Raw genomic sequence first — 18,083 nt, forward strand, 5'->3', positions numbered from 1 at the left:
TTAAAAATTAACGTGTTTAGTATCTAAACGATCGTTTTGTCTGTTTTACTATCCAAGCTTTCATTTTTTCAAAAATTAACTTTAAATTTTGAATGGGATTAAAATAAAACAAAAACTAAAGTTTTTAACGACGGGTACTAAAATGAAATAAAAAATCAATTTTAGGCATTCTTTAAAAAAATAAAAAAAATTACGTACTAAAACGGATCAAAACTTATAGTTTATGTACTAAACGCATAATTTACCCAAATTATTTTGACAATTGATACAAGGGTCTTCTAGATTAATTTTCAAGAGTAATCAAAACTAAATCTTCGTAACTTTACGTAGTAAAACGGATCAAAACTTATAATTTAAGTACTAAACGCATAATTTACCCAAATTATTTTGACAATTAATACAAGGGTCTTCTAGATTAATTTTCAAGAGTAATCAAAACTAAGTCTTCGTTACGAATTTGATTTGATTTGTCCCAGAATTATTGAGATATATTTATTTCAAAAATGGTTCAGATTCGATATAAAGATTGTTGAATTTTAGGTTACAAATTCACTGAACATAAACAAATTTCCCACTTTGAAATAGGATATAAAAAGTATCCGACATGTTTTACTAGTGTTTTGCCTTCATCATTCAGCACTAATTGCGGATTAAAATTTTCCCGGTTAACCACTAAGCTAAACTCTTATACATGTATGGAGGAAAGAAACCATTATAACGAACGATGACAGGACCGCCAACATATAACAACGAGCACGATCGACAGTAAAAATTATCGGATTCGAAGTCCGACAACATCGAAAATCGACGATCTCAACGACACGAGAATCCGACCGTCGACATCACCTAAGCCTTAACGAGGAGGATGAATCATTTGTACAATGTTTCATTTCAATGTCTGTGGTCTGAAGATGGTGTTTTGTTGTTTTCCTAGCTTGATGCTTGACCAGTAAGCATAGTCAGCCAAGACCCTGTTCCTGAATAGGGATGGACATAGATTGAGTTGAGTTTTCAGTAGGGATGGGCACTCAACCCGAACCCGAAGGGTTCGACCCGTCCCGACCTGATCGGGTCGGATTTTTTTTAAAAAATCGGGGTTAGGTCGGGTCGGGTTTTTTTAAGTATGATATTCTGGTCTGGTTGGGTTCGGATTTAGGGTGAAAGATGTCGACCCGACCCGAAAAATATATAATTTTACCTTATATATTTAGGAATAATTACAATAATACCTCTCTATATATATATTTTCAATTAAATCACTGTGTTTATTGAATAAAAATAATTTTTTTATTATTTCAGGTCGAGTCGAGTTTCTAAGTCATATATTCGGGTTGGGTCGGGTGAAACTTTTTTTTGGTTGGGTCGGGTCGGTCTCGGGTGGAGGCTTCCTTGTTCTCGGGTCAGGTGGACCAAAAACCCGACCCATGCCCATCCCTCGTTTTCAGTCCATTCAATTCAAATATATATTTATAAATATATTTAACTCGAGTTTAAGGGTAATTTTGTCAAACTCAAACTTGATCCTATTTTTTGAGATAAAATTCACGCCCAACCTAAAATAAATATATTTATAAAAAAATATTATTTTGATTCACTAAAATATTGATATAATTAAGAAGAAATATATAAAATTTTATTATTATAATTATCTTTAAATATATAATATAAATTTAAATTATTTTTCAAGTAGATATTTTTTACCTTAAACCGAAACCTAACCCGATTCAATCATCTTTTTTTAAAAACCTAACTTGACCAAAAAAAAAAGCATAATCGTGTCAAAAGGCACATATTTTGGGTCTCGTGCCATCCTAGTTCTAAAGTTCTTGGGTTTTTTGGCCCAATACCCTAGCGGGTAAATTATTTATAATATTGGGTCTACTGAAAAATTATGTTGCCGCCACGCGTCGGTAGTGAGTGTGGGATTCGTCCGTCGGTCTAGAAGTTTCAGGAACCGATCCAGTCGGATCGATATGGTCCAGTCAAATCGGTCTGAATTGGGTCTGTTTGATCTGACCGAGTCAACTCGTCCGAATCAACCCATTAACTTTGATGAAAAGTCAAAATTTTTAAAAAATCTTATTTTATATTTTTGGACGTCAGGAGTCCGAATCCGAAGTTCATTTTGTCAAATTCACACTCAGTAAGTTGTTTTTCAATGTTTTATCTTCGGGTTCAAATTGGTTTTTTCAATTAAGTTCAGTTTCTGACATAAATTCGTTTTCTATGTATTCGATAAATTATTGGACGTTGGATTCAAGTTCAAGAGTGATCGAATAGAGATTAAATGGTCGATCGGTATGACTCGTAAATTGAGGTAATACTTTACTACCTTTTGTATGCTTTCTAGAACTTGTTGATAATTGGTAACTGCATTGATGAAATGATTGGCCCTTTGGGTAAAATTAATTATTTTTGGACTCTAATAGAATTTCGGTAAAAAGACAGTAAATTGTATAAGACTCAGATGGCTCGCATAAGAAACTAGAAGATTGATCGGAAATAATTATAAGTTCAGTGATTCATTAATAAATGAATTAACTTCAAGAACCATAAATTTTGACTTAATTCTTTAAAGGTTAAATACCAGAAATATTTGGATAAGAAATTACCAAAAATAACCCTATAGGGTAAAATTACAAAAATGTCCTTGTACTGTAAAAGACCAAGACTTACTCTGATGGTGAAAAATAACGTAGAAAGGACATACTTTACCAATTATCAGAAAAAGTACATATTGTTTAGATTGAAAGGAATTACCGAAATGTCCTTGAGCTACAAAATAACTAAAATAACCTCAAATGTTCAAATGACCAAAAATACCCTAAACTCTAAAAAGACAAATACTTTGAAGCCTAATTTATCGAAAGTATTGCTACTGACAAAATTGAATAGAATGACTATACTACGCTTAAAATGTAAAAAGGACTATGGATTGTTATGATAATGGAGATGACCTGAGAACTCAAATTTTGAATCGCTTGAATCTTGGAATCACCGATTAAATTCTTGATCTATTGAAAAACCCAAAAATCAAAATTTTACATATGGAATTTCTTAATACGACGATCCCTTTGTTTTTGAATGATCATTTGAGGATTAGATTGATGAAATTGCGACACGTCAGTGAAGTATTTAAATGATGAATTATTCTCAAGTTTAGAAATAACTAATGTGTATGGACCCCAAAATGACTAAAATAGTCTCGAATACCGAGATGACCTAAATACCTTTATGACTTGGATTAAGTGAATGTCGTTGGATAGACTATGGGAACATCGATGAATCTAAATGATGTACTGCCTTTAAAGGTTATGGAGCACGACCCAAGTCGTCAGACATTTTGGGATACTATTACAACGTGGAAATGAAATAAATACCAATGAAATACCTATTCGTCTCCTCAAGAACTGATCAAGGATGACTCTGATATTGATCAGATCAACTGCTGCAGTCAGTAATAAGAAGTGAATAATAGTGAACTATTACGGTCCTAATGATTGACAAGTATCGTAATATTGGGATATGTAGTTCAATCGGACTCGAAATCCTCATAATTCAATGCATAATCTTGAATACCATAAATCACTGCTTTATCCTTATTGAGTTAAATTAATGATAATTCTCCAAGAACCAAAATCTCTAGAATACCACTATTTGTTTGAGTAAAAGAATCGTTCCTGACATACTTGAAATCTTAAGTAACTCTGATGCACAAGATTCTATGCCTTCCTTATACTCAATTGCGTACGAAAAATATCTGAATATTGTACGATCTTGATAAATCACTTCCCGAATGAATGATAAATCAATTAACTATCAAACCCCCTTTTATAGGGATCTTGATTCTAAAATCCTATTAAATTACAAAAGTTTCATGGTTCCATATCAGATAAATACCAAGTATCTCCGAATAATATTTAGATCCTCTAGTGTGTTCCTTATTTGACATGTAAATGTTTTACCTGTTTTAAACGTGATTTTGAAATCACTAATTTATTGTTTTATGAACTATGGTTACTTGAAATATGTTCTCTGGTTATCAGTTTTCATTGTAAAATATTTATTGTAAAATATGATCGCTCCTGATTTATGGATTATGGAATCAACTGGATTATGAACTATGGTTACCTGAAATGTGTTATATGGTTTCCTGTTTTCACTGGAAAATATGATCGTTCCTGATTTATGGATCATGAAATATGCTGTTACTACTTGAACTGTTTATTGGGATATTATCTGGGTAGGCTGGAGTATGGAGGTTCAGTTCTGATCAAGCTGGTAAATCCTTACAAACTTAAGGTGACCCTTGGGTAAGCTCTGAGGCTCCGAGAAACTTTATTGGGCAGGTTCTCAAGCCCCAAGGCATTCCCCTTGGGTTAATTATGGAACTACATATGGTGTACGGATGAAGGACATTTATATGATTTATTTTATTGTCACGTTTATGAGATTTTACTGGATCACGATCCATATATTACGGTTTACTATTAAATCTGATTTCTATGTATATTGTATGAGTAGGATTCTGGAGTATGGAGGTTCAGCTCTGATCAAGCTGGTAAATCCTTGAAGACCTAAGGTGACCCTTGGGTAGGCCCTTAGGCCCCAATGCATTCCCTTAGGGTGGCTCATTTGTTGTGTGCTTAGAGGTTGTTTGGTTCGGGGAATGTGGGATTCCCATGGGAATGAAATCCACATTCCTCCGTTTGGTTAGCCGGTAATCTCATTCCCGATAATGTAACAGTGAATTTTTTAGGGTATTATGAACTATGGTTACCTGAAATGTGTTATATGGTTTCCTGTTTTCACTGGAAAATATGATCGTTCCTGATTTATAGATCATGAAATATGCTGTTACTACTTGAACTGTTTTATTGGGATATTATCTGGGTAGGCTGGAGTATGGAGGTTCAGCTCTGATCAAGCTGGTAAATCCTTACAAACTTAAGGTGACCCTTGGGTAAGCTCTGAGGCTCCGAGAAACTTTATTGGGTAGGTTCTCAAGCCCCAAGGCATTCCCCTTGGGTTAATTATGGAACTACATATGGTGTACGGATGAAGGACATTTATATGATTTATTTTATTGTCACGTTTATGAGATTTTACTGGATCACGATCCATATATTACGGTTTACTATTAAATCTGATTTCTATGTATATTGTATGAGTAGGATTCTGGAGTATGGAGGTTCAGCTCTGATCAAGCTGGTAAATCCTTGAAGACCTAAGGTGACCCTTGGGTAGGCCCTTAGGCCCCAATGCATTCCCTTAGGGTGGCTCATTTGTTGTGTGCTTAGAGGTTGTTTGGTTCGGGGAATGTGGGATTCCCATGGGAATGAAATCCACATTCCTCCGTTTGGTTAGCCGGTAATCTCATTCCCGATAATGTAACAGTGAATTTTTTAGGGTATATTATCGGGAATGTCATTACCTCCCTTCCCTTAGGTATTTTGGATTATCAGCATTTTGGACTAAAATGCTCTAATTTTTTTTCAAAAATATCATTTTTCTGTCATTGAATAATAAAAATTCTACGAAGGTTAAATTATAAATTTATCCTTAAACTATTTTAGATTTACAAAAAAATGTCTATAATTAAAATTTTATATAAAGTTCAGGGGTTAAAATAAAATTTTACACTTTCATTAAACCTTTTTATATTTTCAATTTTGTAAAAAAATTATATAAATTTTATGAATTTAAATTTTTTAAAGAAAATATATAAATATCTTATAGTAATATTATAGTAGAATTCAACTTGTAAAAAAACAAATATATAATAAGGACAATTTGGTCAAATATACATTCCAATAATCTTTTATTCATTTAACCAAACACAGTATTCTTACATTCCTACTAACCCAACCAAACACAAAATACAACATTCCCAGTAATCCAATTCCCTGGTAATCTTTTATTCCCACTGGTAATCTTACATTCTGTGAACCAAACGCACCCTTAGGGTAAGACCTTATGGATGCAGTTCTGGTGAACTGCATAAAGGTGTTCGGTTGGAGGGTTTTATTATGGTTTTAAAAATATGTTTTAAATTGTTACTGTTTTAGAAATGTTCGTATCTCTTCACTAGTTTTGGTTGGAACACACTATCCTAATATGATCTCTTAAAAGCTTGATACTCTGAATGTTTCCTATGAATTGAAATCTTCCTGGTTTTTACTCGATGAAATATCATTGGAACCTTAGTTCATTACGAAAACCTGTAGATTGCTAAATCAATACGGAAAATTTATGATGTTTCTTTTATCTGCATGTCCTTCAGCATCACTTAGTAGTTCTGTATTATTGAGTTTCCTAAAGCTCACTCTTTTACTCATCATTTCAGGTTAAAAGAATCAAATCAATGCAATTATCGATATCAGTAAAGGAGTTCCACTTGCGTTGCTTGCGGAGTACGGTGCATATGATTAGGAGGCATGTAGGTTGTATTTTGTTTTTATATCATAGTCTGAATCTGTTTTATTTCTGAGTATTGTTAAAATTTACTTTTGTATCTATAATTTTTTTTATGATTTTAGGTGTTTTAACAAAAAAAATTCAATTTTCCTGAATTTTTATTGTGGATCGCTCCGGTGACCCTAATGTGACACTCCGAATCAGATCGGGTCACCTTCATCGGTATGTGGGTGTTACATTCTTTAAGTTTATCATTTCTATTTAAAAAAAAAGTCAACAAATTTAAACTTTAACTATTATTGTTTTAAATATTTTAAAGAATTACATTTTATAAAATATATATTTAAAAATTACTTATTTTAGATTTTTAAAATATATTTTTTATATGTTTATCAATAATAAATTTTAAATAATAATAAGTCAAAGTTAAATTTTTTGACAAACAAATCAATAAGTTATAGATTTAATGAGATAGAGAGATTACTAATTAGGGATGAAAAATGGGCGGAATAGGTGCGTATACTCATTCCCTTATCTTTCATAGCCGCCTAATATTTTCGTATCTACCATATACGACAGATAAAACTTTTAAATCTGTACCCGCTCAAGCGAATACATTCTCAAATCCACCCCACACCCATTACCTAATTGAATACCTACCACCCATTCCATATGCATTTGTACCCACCTCTACCTACATGGAAGCAACTTCAAAAATTACATAAGTAGCAAAATATAAAACAAACACATTTATTAAGAATCATAATAAAATAAATCAAAGATTAATTGAGTTTATACCTCAACATTTGGTTAAATTATAAGTTATGTCTTATAAAATCTTAAGATCTATATAATAGTATCTGAAATTATACATAAATTCATAATGGTCCAAAATTTATATGATGAGTAATTAGTGGGTGGGCATATGTGGGCCGGGCGGATACAAAGCGTATAAGATCTTAAACCCATCACCTACCCACTACCCATGATGTATGACTTTGTACAACCATATACGCTTACTATCCGCTAAACTTATACTTATCATCGCCAAAATTGGAATGGATACGACACGAAGTATACGAAATTATACTCATCTACCATTCCTAATACTAACTATATTAATTTAAAATAATGAAATTTTAATTATTTTCTAATTAAATTGATATTTGATATTAATACACCAATTCAATCAATAATAATATAAATTATTCAACATATCTGTAATTAAATGTCAATAAAAATATGTTTTATATTTTATTTTTAATTATAATTTATATAAAATAAAATATTTTTTTACAATCTAATTTTTACACAAAAATTTGCTACTCTCTTTTCAATATATATATATACACCTTACACATGCCATTAACCAACCCAGAAACTCCACGAAGCAAAAAGAAGAAAAAAAATCTCAAAGAAAACCTCTTTTACATTTCCCCTCAGGTCATTTTATCGCCTCCGCGCCGGTGCTGCTGCCGCCGCCACAATCCCGTCACCTAGCCTTAACCTGTTATCATCCACATTTTACGCTAACAATTTCTCCAAATTTACCTAAGAAATGAAATTTCTAGGGTTAGGGTTTTGGGGAACTCGATGAAAAGAAGAAAATAAAAGTAACATGGAAGATTTAAAGTACTCGGAATCAAAATCGGTGTGCGAGACGGTGAACGGGTCGCACCAATTCACGATCAAGGGTTATTCGTTGGCGAAAGGGATGGGTCCTGGGAAATGTATATCCAGCGATGTTTTTACCGTCGGAGGTTACGATTGGGCGATTTACTTTTATCCCGACGGTAAAAATCCGGAGGATAGTGCGATGTATGTTTCGGTTTTCATTGCGCTGGCTAACGAAGGTACAGATGTTCGAGCGCTTTTCGAGCTCACCCTTGTTGACCAGAGCGGGAAAGGGAAGCATAAGATTCATAGTCACTTTGATAGAGCGTTGGAGAGTGGGCCTTATACGTTGAAGTATAGAGGAAGCATGTGGTAAGAATTTTGAGTTTTATAATTTAGGGGTTTGGTTAATAATTTGGGTGTATATGTTGGTGAATTTTAATCGAAAACTGGGTTCAGCAATTTGTCTATTGCTATTTGTTGTCATAATTTTTTCCTTACCATGATCGTGTTTGAGGTATATATTCGAGTCATTCATGTATGTGCTGTCTTGTAGTTATCTTTCTGTAAGGTCCATTGTAAAGGGAATATGGAATTGTTATTATGCTTTTGTTTGATGAAACTGATAAATTTGGGTGCTGTTTTAGGACATGGCAATTGGGAAGCATTACGTTATTGGCAAATTCTCTTTCACTTAATTTTGAGGATCTAAGCATTACACTGAAATTTATCTGTGTCCAATAATTATGAAGTAGTTAAAAACCACATAGAATCTGTTGCATAACTTAAGCAAACCTGAACAAGCCCCAATGAGGCAATGACATAAACCAAGGAAATGAAACCTGGCTCTTTTAGATGAAAAGTGCTGGTGATTTCCATTTAATTTCACTTTAAATGTTATATGCATCTGTGTTTTTGTTGAAATATGTGCATATTCTATTGTTGAGCATCTAAGTTTCTCTACGTCTTACTGTAATATTCTTTTCATGATATGTTAAATTTATATGTTCACTGGATATGGTACATGTATAAGTCCATATCATATTTAATAAGGATGATTTTACCTTCTTTCTTCCATGCATTCAGGGGATACAAACGATTCTTTAGAAGAACAACTTTAGAAAGTTCTGATTACATAAAGGACGATTGTCTAATCATGAACTGCACTGTTGGAGTAGCCAGGACTCGCCTTGAGGGGCCAAAACTGTCTTCTATTCCTGTACCACCATCAGACATGGGTCAGAATCTGAGAGTTTTGCTAGATTCTGAAAATGGCTGTGATATAGTTTTTAAAGTTGGTGACGAGACGTTTAAAGCACATAAGTTGATCCTTGCTGCACGCTCGCCTGTTTTCAAAGCACAGTTTTTTGGGCTTGTTGGGAATCCTAACTTGGATGAAGTAATAGTTAAAGATTTTGAGCCTTCTATCTTCAAGGTGATGCTCCTTTTTACTTTCTTTTGGACTTTGAAGAATGGACCTACAACTAGTGTATTGCATAAACAAACCCTTGAAAGAAATTTGTTAGATGCATATTTTTATTAAAATTTGTTATACATAATACATAATCTTTTAAAACTTCTTTTTAAATACAACCAACCTTCAACTGGTAACCGGCTTTGAACCATTGCCAAGTATAGATTTTAGCTATCTAGATGTGCTGCTTAATATTCTTTTTTGGCAAATCAACTCGAACAAGAATTCATCTTAACCTTTGTCTGTTCTTCCAGGCAATGCTCTTATTTATTTATACCGACAAGCTTCCTGATGTACAAGAGATTACAGACTCAACATCCATGTGTTCATCAACCAACATGGTGCAGCATCTTTTGGCTGCTGCTGATCTGTACAATTTAGATAGACTCAAAGTGTTGTGTGAGGCAAAATTGTGCGAAGAACTAAATGCTGACACGGTGGCAACGACCCTCGCACTTGCTGAGCAGCACCATTGTGCACAGCTGAAGGCCATATGTTTGAAATTTGCTGCAACTCCGGTGAACTTGGGAGGTGCGTGTTTGTACTAGATGATACAGTGCAAATTCCTCCAGGTTATGTAAACTTGGTTTTGTGTATACAACTTTAGAATTATTTTTGTGCTTCCTCGTACATGTCTAGCTCTTGATGATGGATTCTTATATTTCAATTTTCAAGTACCAAACCATCTTTATGGTTAATTTACATAATCCCTTAACCCTCACACAAGGTTTAGATAAAACTGGTATGTGAAATGCTGGGAAACGGATTAGAGCACAATATTCCTGTGGTCAAAGCTGCTCAATGCTTTGGATATTGGAATGTATCCTCGAAAATTAGTTCACCTGAATGTTATTTTGTTGGACACACAAGTTCATTATTTGTCGTCTTTTGGAGTCAATTCTGTTACAATTATTTGTTTTCTTTTTACCTAAGCTTGGCCTATCAATTGTTCGGCAATGGTAACATGTAAGTTAATTTATATTCCCTAATGTCTTTTTGCAGCGGTAATGCAATCGGAAGGGTTCAGGCACTTGGAGGAATCTTGCCCGTCTTTGTTGTCGGAGCTGTTGAAGGCCTTTGCTTCCAGTGAGGAGAGCTTAAGCCTGCTATCAAGTCGGAAGAGGAGTGCCAACAGTGTATATGGGATGGATCATGCAGCGGAAGGTCCTGTGGCAGAACCCATGAACCCGAACCCGAATGCAGGCGAGTTCGGAGACGCTGATTTGCTATGGTATTTGCAGTGTTTCGGGACATGGGATTGAAATATTGGAAGGAGTGCCTTGTACTGTATTTACATGGTTAACATGATAATTAGAACTTGAAATGGATTTTTGGTTCTATGTAAAAAGGGACTATGTTTTCTTGAGGTTGAAATGTATTTACTCCTTGTTTCTGTAATCCGGAAAATGTGACCTAACATCTTATCTTGTTAGATCAATCGAGAGATCAATCGATATAAGACCAACTGATAAAATGTGACCTAACATCTTGTTAGATCAATTGAGATAAGACCAATTGATAAAATGTGACCTAACGTCTTATCTTGTTAGATCAATCGAGATAAGATCAAGTGATAGCCGGTATTTGTCTCGTCTTTTTAGTCCAAAGAGAAAAGGGCATCTCAAGCAATTTGGCTTCGATTTAAAATAATAAATTGATTAGGAAGTTAATTTGGATGTACAATGATCTAAAGCAATTTAGCTTCGATTTAAAATAATAAATAATTAATTGATTATGAAGTTAATATGAACATCTTATACAACTACAAAAGTATCACAGCAGTTTCCAAATCTAAAAAATTAGATAAATAAAATTGATATATATGTATATATATTAGTACAAAAGATAGCAGCCCAGGATGTAGGCTATATATAATTCCGGTTGAGGAGGCCACAGGATCCGCCTGGACCAGTTCGCAAACCGCTGCAGGAGGGGAATTGAAAGAGTGAAAGTCGAATGGCAAAGACCAAGCTGCTCTAACCATTCCGTCAGCAATCTTGTTACAATCCCAAGACAGTACTCCAGGAATGAGCAATTAACTCACGGATGCACATCACCATTGGGGAGCTAAAACCCGACCATTGAAGAGGATCAATTGCCGAGATCGCCTGCTTGCTGTCCGATTCTACAACTAAAGTTTGAATACCCAACTCCCATGCCATCTTCATCCCCTCAAATATTCCCCACAACTCAGCATCCAAGGTCAAACAGACACCGACGGCTTTGGAGAATCCGGCCACTCAACTACCAGCTGAGTCCCTAATTACACCGCCGCACGTTCTCAGTCCCGAATCCGTTCGCCAAGAGCCATCACTATTCAGTTTATACCATCCCTGCTGAGGAGCCTACCAACACAGTGGAAGTTTCTGCGGCCGCATCCTCGTAAACTACTGCATACGAAGGCGGAGAAGCTCTTGCAGCATCCGAATACTTCTTTGAAGAACACTTTCTACTTCCATAAACTCCATGTCAAAGATCAATCTATTTCTTCAAATCCAGAGATTCCATAAAATCAGTACAAAGAATAGGTCCCAATCAACAGGATTAAGCGGGAAACGCAGTGGTTCGAAAGATTACGCTCGACCCCAGGAAACAAATCTAGCTGGTAAAACTTAGCTTGATATTTGCGTTTGATCACCCTATTCCAAACAGACCTGGCTGGCAAGCAATACAGGAGAACGTGGACGGTTGATTCGACTGCCGCACCACATCTCAAACGCCCTGCATCGGAAGCCATGTGCCTCCTCACTCGTTCTTCATTCGAGAGAAGGCTGCACCTGCACACAATCCAAAGGAAATTTTTAACTCGGGGGAAACCATTGTGCCCAGCAGTACTCTTCCAAATCGGATCCCCTTCCACGACATCCAAATTGCATCGACGGCTATAAGCACTCTTGGTAGAGAAGATGCGCTTATTTTTCCCATTTCCATCCCGGATTATCCGTATCACCATGAAGCAAAGGCTATCAAGCATACCAATATCAGATAGGAAATAGTTGCGGACGTGGTACATGTACCCCACCTCACCAACGAATGAGAAAAGCTTGGTATAATACTCAACTACCATGACACGGAGGCTCGAATCATCTGTACACCAACTACCATCGTCCCCACGAAGGGAGCGAGTTGTGTTAATTCTCCTTCTATTACGAGCACAAGCATGGAAATACTTAGCATTACGGTCCCCAGATAAAACCTAGTTACATCTCGACTTTTGTTTCCAAATAGACTCCTCATGTTCAAGAATAATATCAAGTTCTTGCCGAAGCATTTCCTTAAGATTGCTCAAGAAATTCGAATCGCATTGGGCAAGGTCTCGATCGATGCCCCGTAGTCTAGCAATGATAATTTTTTCCGCTCGTCAATCATCCCAAAGGTGTGAATATTCCAATAAGCCAATTTCAATTTTAGATTTTCAAGATTGCCTGGAGCATCCACATTACTTTGCCAAGCCGCCTTTAGAATGTTGGGAAAGTCAAGGTGGTCTTGCCAAGAAAAGGAAAACGGCATTCACTAGAAACCTATCCAAGCGTTGGCTTAGTGTGCCACAGACCCATGTGAAAGCGGGAACATGAAAACCGAGATCTCGAAGGGCATTATCAAAAACAAAGTTGGCAAAGCTTCGGCTTGGTGCAATTCGGTCACTTGCACAACAAATTCTCTCATCTCGGTGGAGCAAAGAATTGAAGTCCCCTCGGAGTAACCACGGATTATCCCCACCCAGATCAAGCTCAGCAAGCTGAGTCCAAAGGAACCTGCGAAATGTAGCAGTAGGGTTTGCGTACACCACAGTAATTGTAGCACCTAAATCACACATATTCGAATGTCACACGAACTTTTAAAAGTGAATACCCAAAAAATTTCCCTATAATTCATACTTGCTTCAAAATATTTATATAAAATACAAATCGCAACAATTTATAAAAACAGGACCCCAATTTAAAAACTCGATAAATAAAATAAATAACCCATATATATATATATATACAAAATGACTCCTTTCAAACCATGAGCTCTAGATGCCCATTAAGACGACATTGATGTTCTCTGGTACTTAGTTGAGACTCCTCTGTTGATCTCGTTGTCCCATCATGATCTACGAAACCTGACACCTGCGAACAGAAACACATTCCGAACGCTGAGCTCACAAGCCTCGCGTCATACAATACCTCTACCATACTACATGCATTCATCAAATGATCATGTTGACAAGCGAAAATATGTGCATGCAAATACATTCAAACATACTGAGAGGTAAGTTTAGTGGTGTGGTTGGAGGAATTACGTGTATCTCAGGACGACACCCCTAGCTTACCTAACATCTTATGTATATACAGAAACATATCAACAAACATGAGATAGGTCTAGCAATGTGGTCGGAGGAATTTACGTGCATCTCGGACAACATACTAGCATATCTAAACACAATAGCTTCGAGGTAAGAATTGAAATTTGCATGCATCAAAACTTTTAGCCCTTAGTCTACCACAGATCCTCGAGAGGTCAGGGTGAGGTCCGAAATTTATGTGCATTGAAAGCTCACATCCCTATCCCACAGATACGGGCTCTCGAGCGTAAGGTACAATGCTGGAATTTATGTGCATCGAAATTCGTATCGTTACGATAGGTAATTTACGTGCATCAGATGTGTACCCAAACAAAAGATATTCGCCTATCAACATAACATAACATAACAGACAAACATCATAATGCTAGAGTAACTCGGGTGTCCTAATCGTTTCTCGGGTATCAAACAAAGGCTAGTTTTATGTCATTTTATTTCATAACGTTACTAGTCGAGTTGATCATTATCAATGATATCCCAAATTAAGGGTTTAAGTATTTAAGCAAATCAATTAATGGACCAAATTGAACTCATTCAAAAATGCTAAGGTCAAGACAACATTTCTCAATGCTTTAAACCCCTAAAGAATGCAATTTCACCCTTTTCTATCTAGCAAAACAACGAAGGGATCAATCCTTTGCACAACAGAAAGTTTGGGATCGATCTTTTTGGTTGAGGGATCAATCTTTTTTCTCGAGGGATCAATCCTATGCACAACAGAAAGTTTGGTATCGATCCTTTCGAGGGATCGAACCTTTTTTTCAAGGGATCAATCCTATGCACAACAGAAAGTTTGGTATCGATCCTTTCGAGGGATCGATCATTTTTTTGGGAATAACTTGCTTAAGCTCAGGAAACACCTAAAAATCAACCTAACAATTCCCCTAAGACTAGTAAACATGTTCAACATCTTATTTAGTATCTTAAAGGTCAAAAGGTAATATCTTTAATGCTTGCAACACACAACCATATAATATTACATGAATTATTTATACATGCATGCTTCATGAACTCAAACCCCCACATGATTTCCTTGCCCCATACATGAAACATGTTCATTTAGATGACATTACAAGTAGTAAATAAGAGTTATAGTGTGTTACCTCAGCTCCTAGCAACTCAAAAATGTCTATAGCTTATCCAATGATCAACCTTACCTTGACTTAGCTCAAGGGGGATTCTTGTACTATTTTCCCATCACTCAAAAGTCACCGTAGATTCCAACATGAATATGAAGGACACTAGGTGTTAAATAACAACTAAACTATATTAAAAATCAAATAGAAATCATGGGAGGAAGCTCTTGAAGCTTAAACCCTCCCAAAACCTAAAATGAGTTCATGGACACCATTGAAGAAGATGGTGAGCTTTTCATAAAGCTTAAGAATCCTAGATTAAGAATCTTACCTCTAAATTTTGGATTTAAGGAGATAAAGAAAGGTGAAGCCATTCCTTTTGTTCTTGCTTGAGTTGAGAGAAAGAGAAGGAAGAAAGTGAAGGAAGAAGGGAAGATGAAGAAGGAAATGAGCCTTTTTGGCTCACCAAAAAAAAAAAACCCAATCAACCAAATCAACCATGTTTTTCTTCAATGGTTTAATTACATTTTATGTTCTTCCTCTTTCACCACAAGTTTAAAAAACTCTTTTTTATCTTCTACAAGACTAATTTCTTAATCGATTAGACTCAAGTTCGAACCAGAGGACACTCGTAATATAATAAATCTATCAAATAAATTATTGGATCGACACGAAACTACTAAGCTGACGGGTGTTACAGTAACAAAAATATCTCTCGACAACTCCTGGGATCGGATTAATGCATGCACTAACTGATTCGAAACGAATAGGATATCAACAATAATACCATCCTTCCAAAGAATCCAGATACCACCGCTGAAACCATGGGCTTCCACTCAGAAAGAATCCGTAAAGCGCAGCCTCAACAAAATATCATCCGCATGATTGCCACTCATTCTAGTTTCCAACAAAGCAACCATAGGTGGGTTAAACTACCTAATAAACTCCTTGAAGTGACGAAGGTAAGAAGGGCTAGCAACACCCTGTCTATTCCATAGCATGCAACTAAACATAATTCAACAGACAGGACAGAAAAACAATGAACAGATGGGATTAACCTCCCTCGGTTTGGTTCTGTCTCTGGCGCATTCATTTCCATGTCCCGCTCTACCACACCATTAGGAGGAGCACAAACAACAGTTTTCCCAGCTGCATCTAACACGGAAGTAGCAGACTGGATCCAATCGCTCAACAAAGCACGACCGCCCAGTTTAGGAGGAGTATGCTTTTTGGTCCGAACAGGCTTAGAAACTCCAGCTTTGATTCCCTTAGCGAGGATAGACGTTTTAAGGTTCCCACGCTCTTTAGTTGAGGATCGCTGTAAAATATGATCCTCAATAATCTTGACAACTCTGTGATTACCCTTAGTTCCACTGTGCTCCGCGATCGATACGTGAGGAACGAGCCCCACCACCGTCGGTTGGACTTGAAACGAACTTCGCTTAGGCTGAGCGTCAGCAATACCCTTCTCCTTTAATGGACTCCTTGAAGGATCTCTAGGCGCAACAATATAATTAGATTATATGATAAATATTACTCTAATCCCTCAAAAATTAATATTTCAATTTTAGTCCCTCTAAATATAATTTCTGACTTTGCTCCTAACTTTGATCGAAGGGCCGCTATATGTGCCTTGTCATTCGTTTTTTCTGTTGTTTTCTCTCTCTGGCTATGGAAAAACAGAAACTCTCACACAAAACAATCACCAAAATTCTGGAATTTCACTAATCACAGTTTGCCAATCCATAATCAAAAATTAATCGAGTAATCAATCCCTTTATGGTTAGTCTCTTCTCTTCCTTCACTCTTTAATTTATGAATTTTAATTTCTAATCTCTTTTCAAAATTAGAATTATTATGCAATGATCGTTAAATTGAGTTTAGAATTTCACGGTAATGTTAATTCATTTTTCTCTCCATATAGTGTTTTTCGATAAAAGGAAAGTGTAAATGGCATATAAAGTGGATCACGAATACGACTATTTATTCAAGATTGTGCTAATCGGAGATTCGGGCGTCGGAAAATCGAACATTCTTTCGAGATTTACAAGAAATGAGTTTTGCTTGGACTCCAAGTCTACTATCGGTGTTGAATTTGCAACAAGGACTCTTCAGGTTATCTATATATGTACATAAGTGGTTGTTTTTAATATAATTTAACATTCGTCACATCCGCAATCACCGTAAATTGTACGTGCAATCGCAATTTTTGTTCAGGTAGAAGGGAAGACGGTTAAAGCGCAGATATGGGACACGGCCGGTCAGGAGCGGTACCGAGCGATCACGAGCGCTTACTATAGAGGAGCAGTCGGAGCGCTTCTCGTCTACGACATAACCAAAAGGCAAACGTTCGACAACACCGTGCGATGGCTCAAGGAACTGCGAGACCACGCGGGTTCGAATATCGTCGTGATCATGATGGTGGGGAACAAATCTGATCTCAACCATCTCCGAGCGGTGTCGAAGGAAGACGCCGAGAGCTTGGCCGAAAAGGAAGTACTATTGTTCCTCGAGACATCGGCACTCGGAGCTATCAACATAGAGAAAGCTTTCCAGAAGATATTGATGGACATTTATCAAATATTGAGCAGAAAAGCTTTGGCAGCACAAGAAAATCCGCCTACCCTTCCTCGAGGAACAAGCATCACTCTCACGAAGACGAACCAAAATAGAAATAAAGTTGCTTGTTGTTCTCCTTAGAAGAAATGATTTTTTTTCGAAAATACTTTATTTACATGTTTTTTTTTGTGCGTTGATTTTTGTTATTCGAACTCGAGACCTGTAAGGAAGAGTTATTAAGAAGGCCTAAGTTTTGGTACTACAAAAAGTTGTTTAACCTTACGAGTTCGATTTATATTTCGAAATGCTCTTTGATTGGATTTTATTTATTTTTATTTATACTAATAATTAAAATTTTGATTGGGTTTACTTGTTCCTTAAATTATACACTTTTTACTGAGTTATCCCTTAAAATATTTTTCGAAATATTTTATTCTTTGAATTTGAACAATTAACTCGTTTATCACACACCGCTACTACCATTAAAAGAATCAAAGATAAATTACATATTTAATCACTCAACTATTCCTATAATTTTGTTTAGATCACTAAAATATTTTTGTTCAAAATTATTACTGAACATAAAATTTTATTCCGT

General features: G+C 35.9%; 3 protein-coding genes across 3 annotated transcripts; 2 read left to right on the plus strand and 1 right to left on the minus strand.

Annotated features, from left to right (window-relative positions):
• Positions 1 to 7,796: 7,796 nt before the first annotated feature.
• Positions 7,797 to 10,904, plus strand: LOC120151703 (BTB/POZ and MATH domain-containing protein 3-like). The gene is made up of 4 exons (XM_039164084.1): positions 7,797 to 8,403; positions 9,118 to 9,466; positions 9,760 to 10,036; positions 10,508 to 10,904. The coding sequence occupies exons 1-4, from the start codon at positions 8,036 to 8,038 to the stop codon at positions 10,765 to 10,767; spliced, it is 1,254 nt and encodes a 417-aa protein (XP_039020015.1). The 5' UTR covers positions 7,797 to 8,035; the 3' UTR covers positions 10,768 to 10,904.
• Positions 10,905 to 13,446: 2,542 nt separating this feature from the next.
• LOC120151816 lies at positions 13,447 to 16,566 on the minus strand. The gene is made up of 3 exons (XM_039164161.1): positions 16,559 to 16,566; positions 15,985 to 16,422; positions 13,447 to 13,617 (listed from the first exon to the last, which is right to left on the minus strand). The coding sequence occupies exons 1-3, from the start codon at positions 16,564 to 16,566 to the stop codon at positions 13,602 to 13,604; spliced, it is 462 nt and encodes a 153-aa protein (XP_039020092.1). The 3' UTR covers positions 13,447 to 13,601.
• Positions 16,567 to 16,861: 295 nt separating this feature from the next.
• On the plus strand, positions 16,862 to 17,626 carry LOC120151817 (ras-related protein Rab2BV-like). The gene is made up of 2 exons (XM_039164162.1): positions 16,862 to 17,041; positions 17,144 to 17,626. Exons 1-2 carry the CDS (start codon positions 16,877 to 16,879, stop codon positions 17,624 to 17,626), a joined length of 648 nt encoding a protein of 215 aa, XP_039020093.1. The 5' UTR covers positions 16,862 to 16,876.
• Positions 17,627 to 18,083: the final 457 nt, after the last annotated feature.

This window comes from Hibiscus syriacus, unplaced genomic scaffold (genome assembly GCF_006381635.1).
Source record: "Hibiscus syriacus cultivar Baekdansim isolate YM2019G1 unplaced genomic scaffold, ASM638163v2 tig00111069_pilon, whole genome shotgun sequence".
NCBI lineage: Eukaryota > Viridiplantae > Streptophyta > Magnoliopsida > Malvales > Malvaceae > Hibiscus > Hibiscus syriacus.

What these genes read in the sequence shown, in the direction of transcription:
- LOC120151703 (XM_039164084.1), top strand. Translation starts at nt 8,036, where the DNA reads ATGGAAGATTTAAAGTACTCGGAATCAAAATCGGTGTGCGAGACGGTG. An exon ending in AAGTATAGAGGAAGCATGTG is followed by an intron (nt 8,404 to 9,117) that starts GTAAGAATTTTG and finishes CCATGCATTCAG; the next exon opens with GGGATACAAACGATTCTTTA. An exon ending in AACTCCGGTGAACTTGGGAG is followed by an intron (nt 10,037 to 10,507) that starts GTGCGTGTTTGT and finishes GTCTTTTTGCAG; the next exon opens with CGGTAATGCAATCGGAAGGG.
- LOC120151817 (XM_039164162.1), top strand. Translation starts at nt 16,877, where the DNA reads ATGGCATATAAAGTGGATCACGAATACGACTATTTATTCAAGATTGTG. An exon ending in TTGCAACAAGGACTCTTCAG is followed by an intron (nt 17,042 to 17,143) that starts GTTATCTATATA and finishes ATTTTTGTTCAG; the next exon opens with GTAGAAGGGAAGACGGTTAA.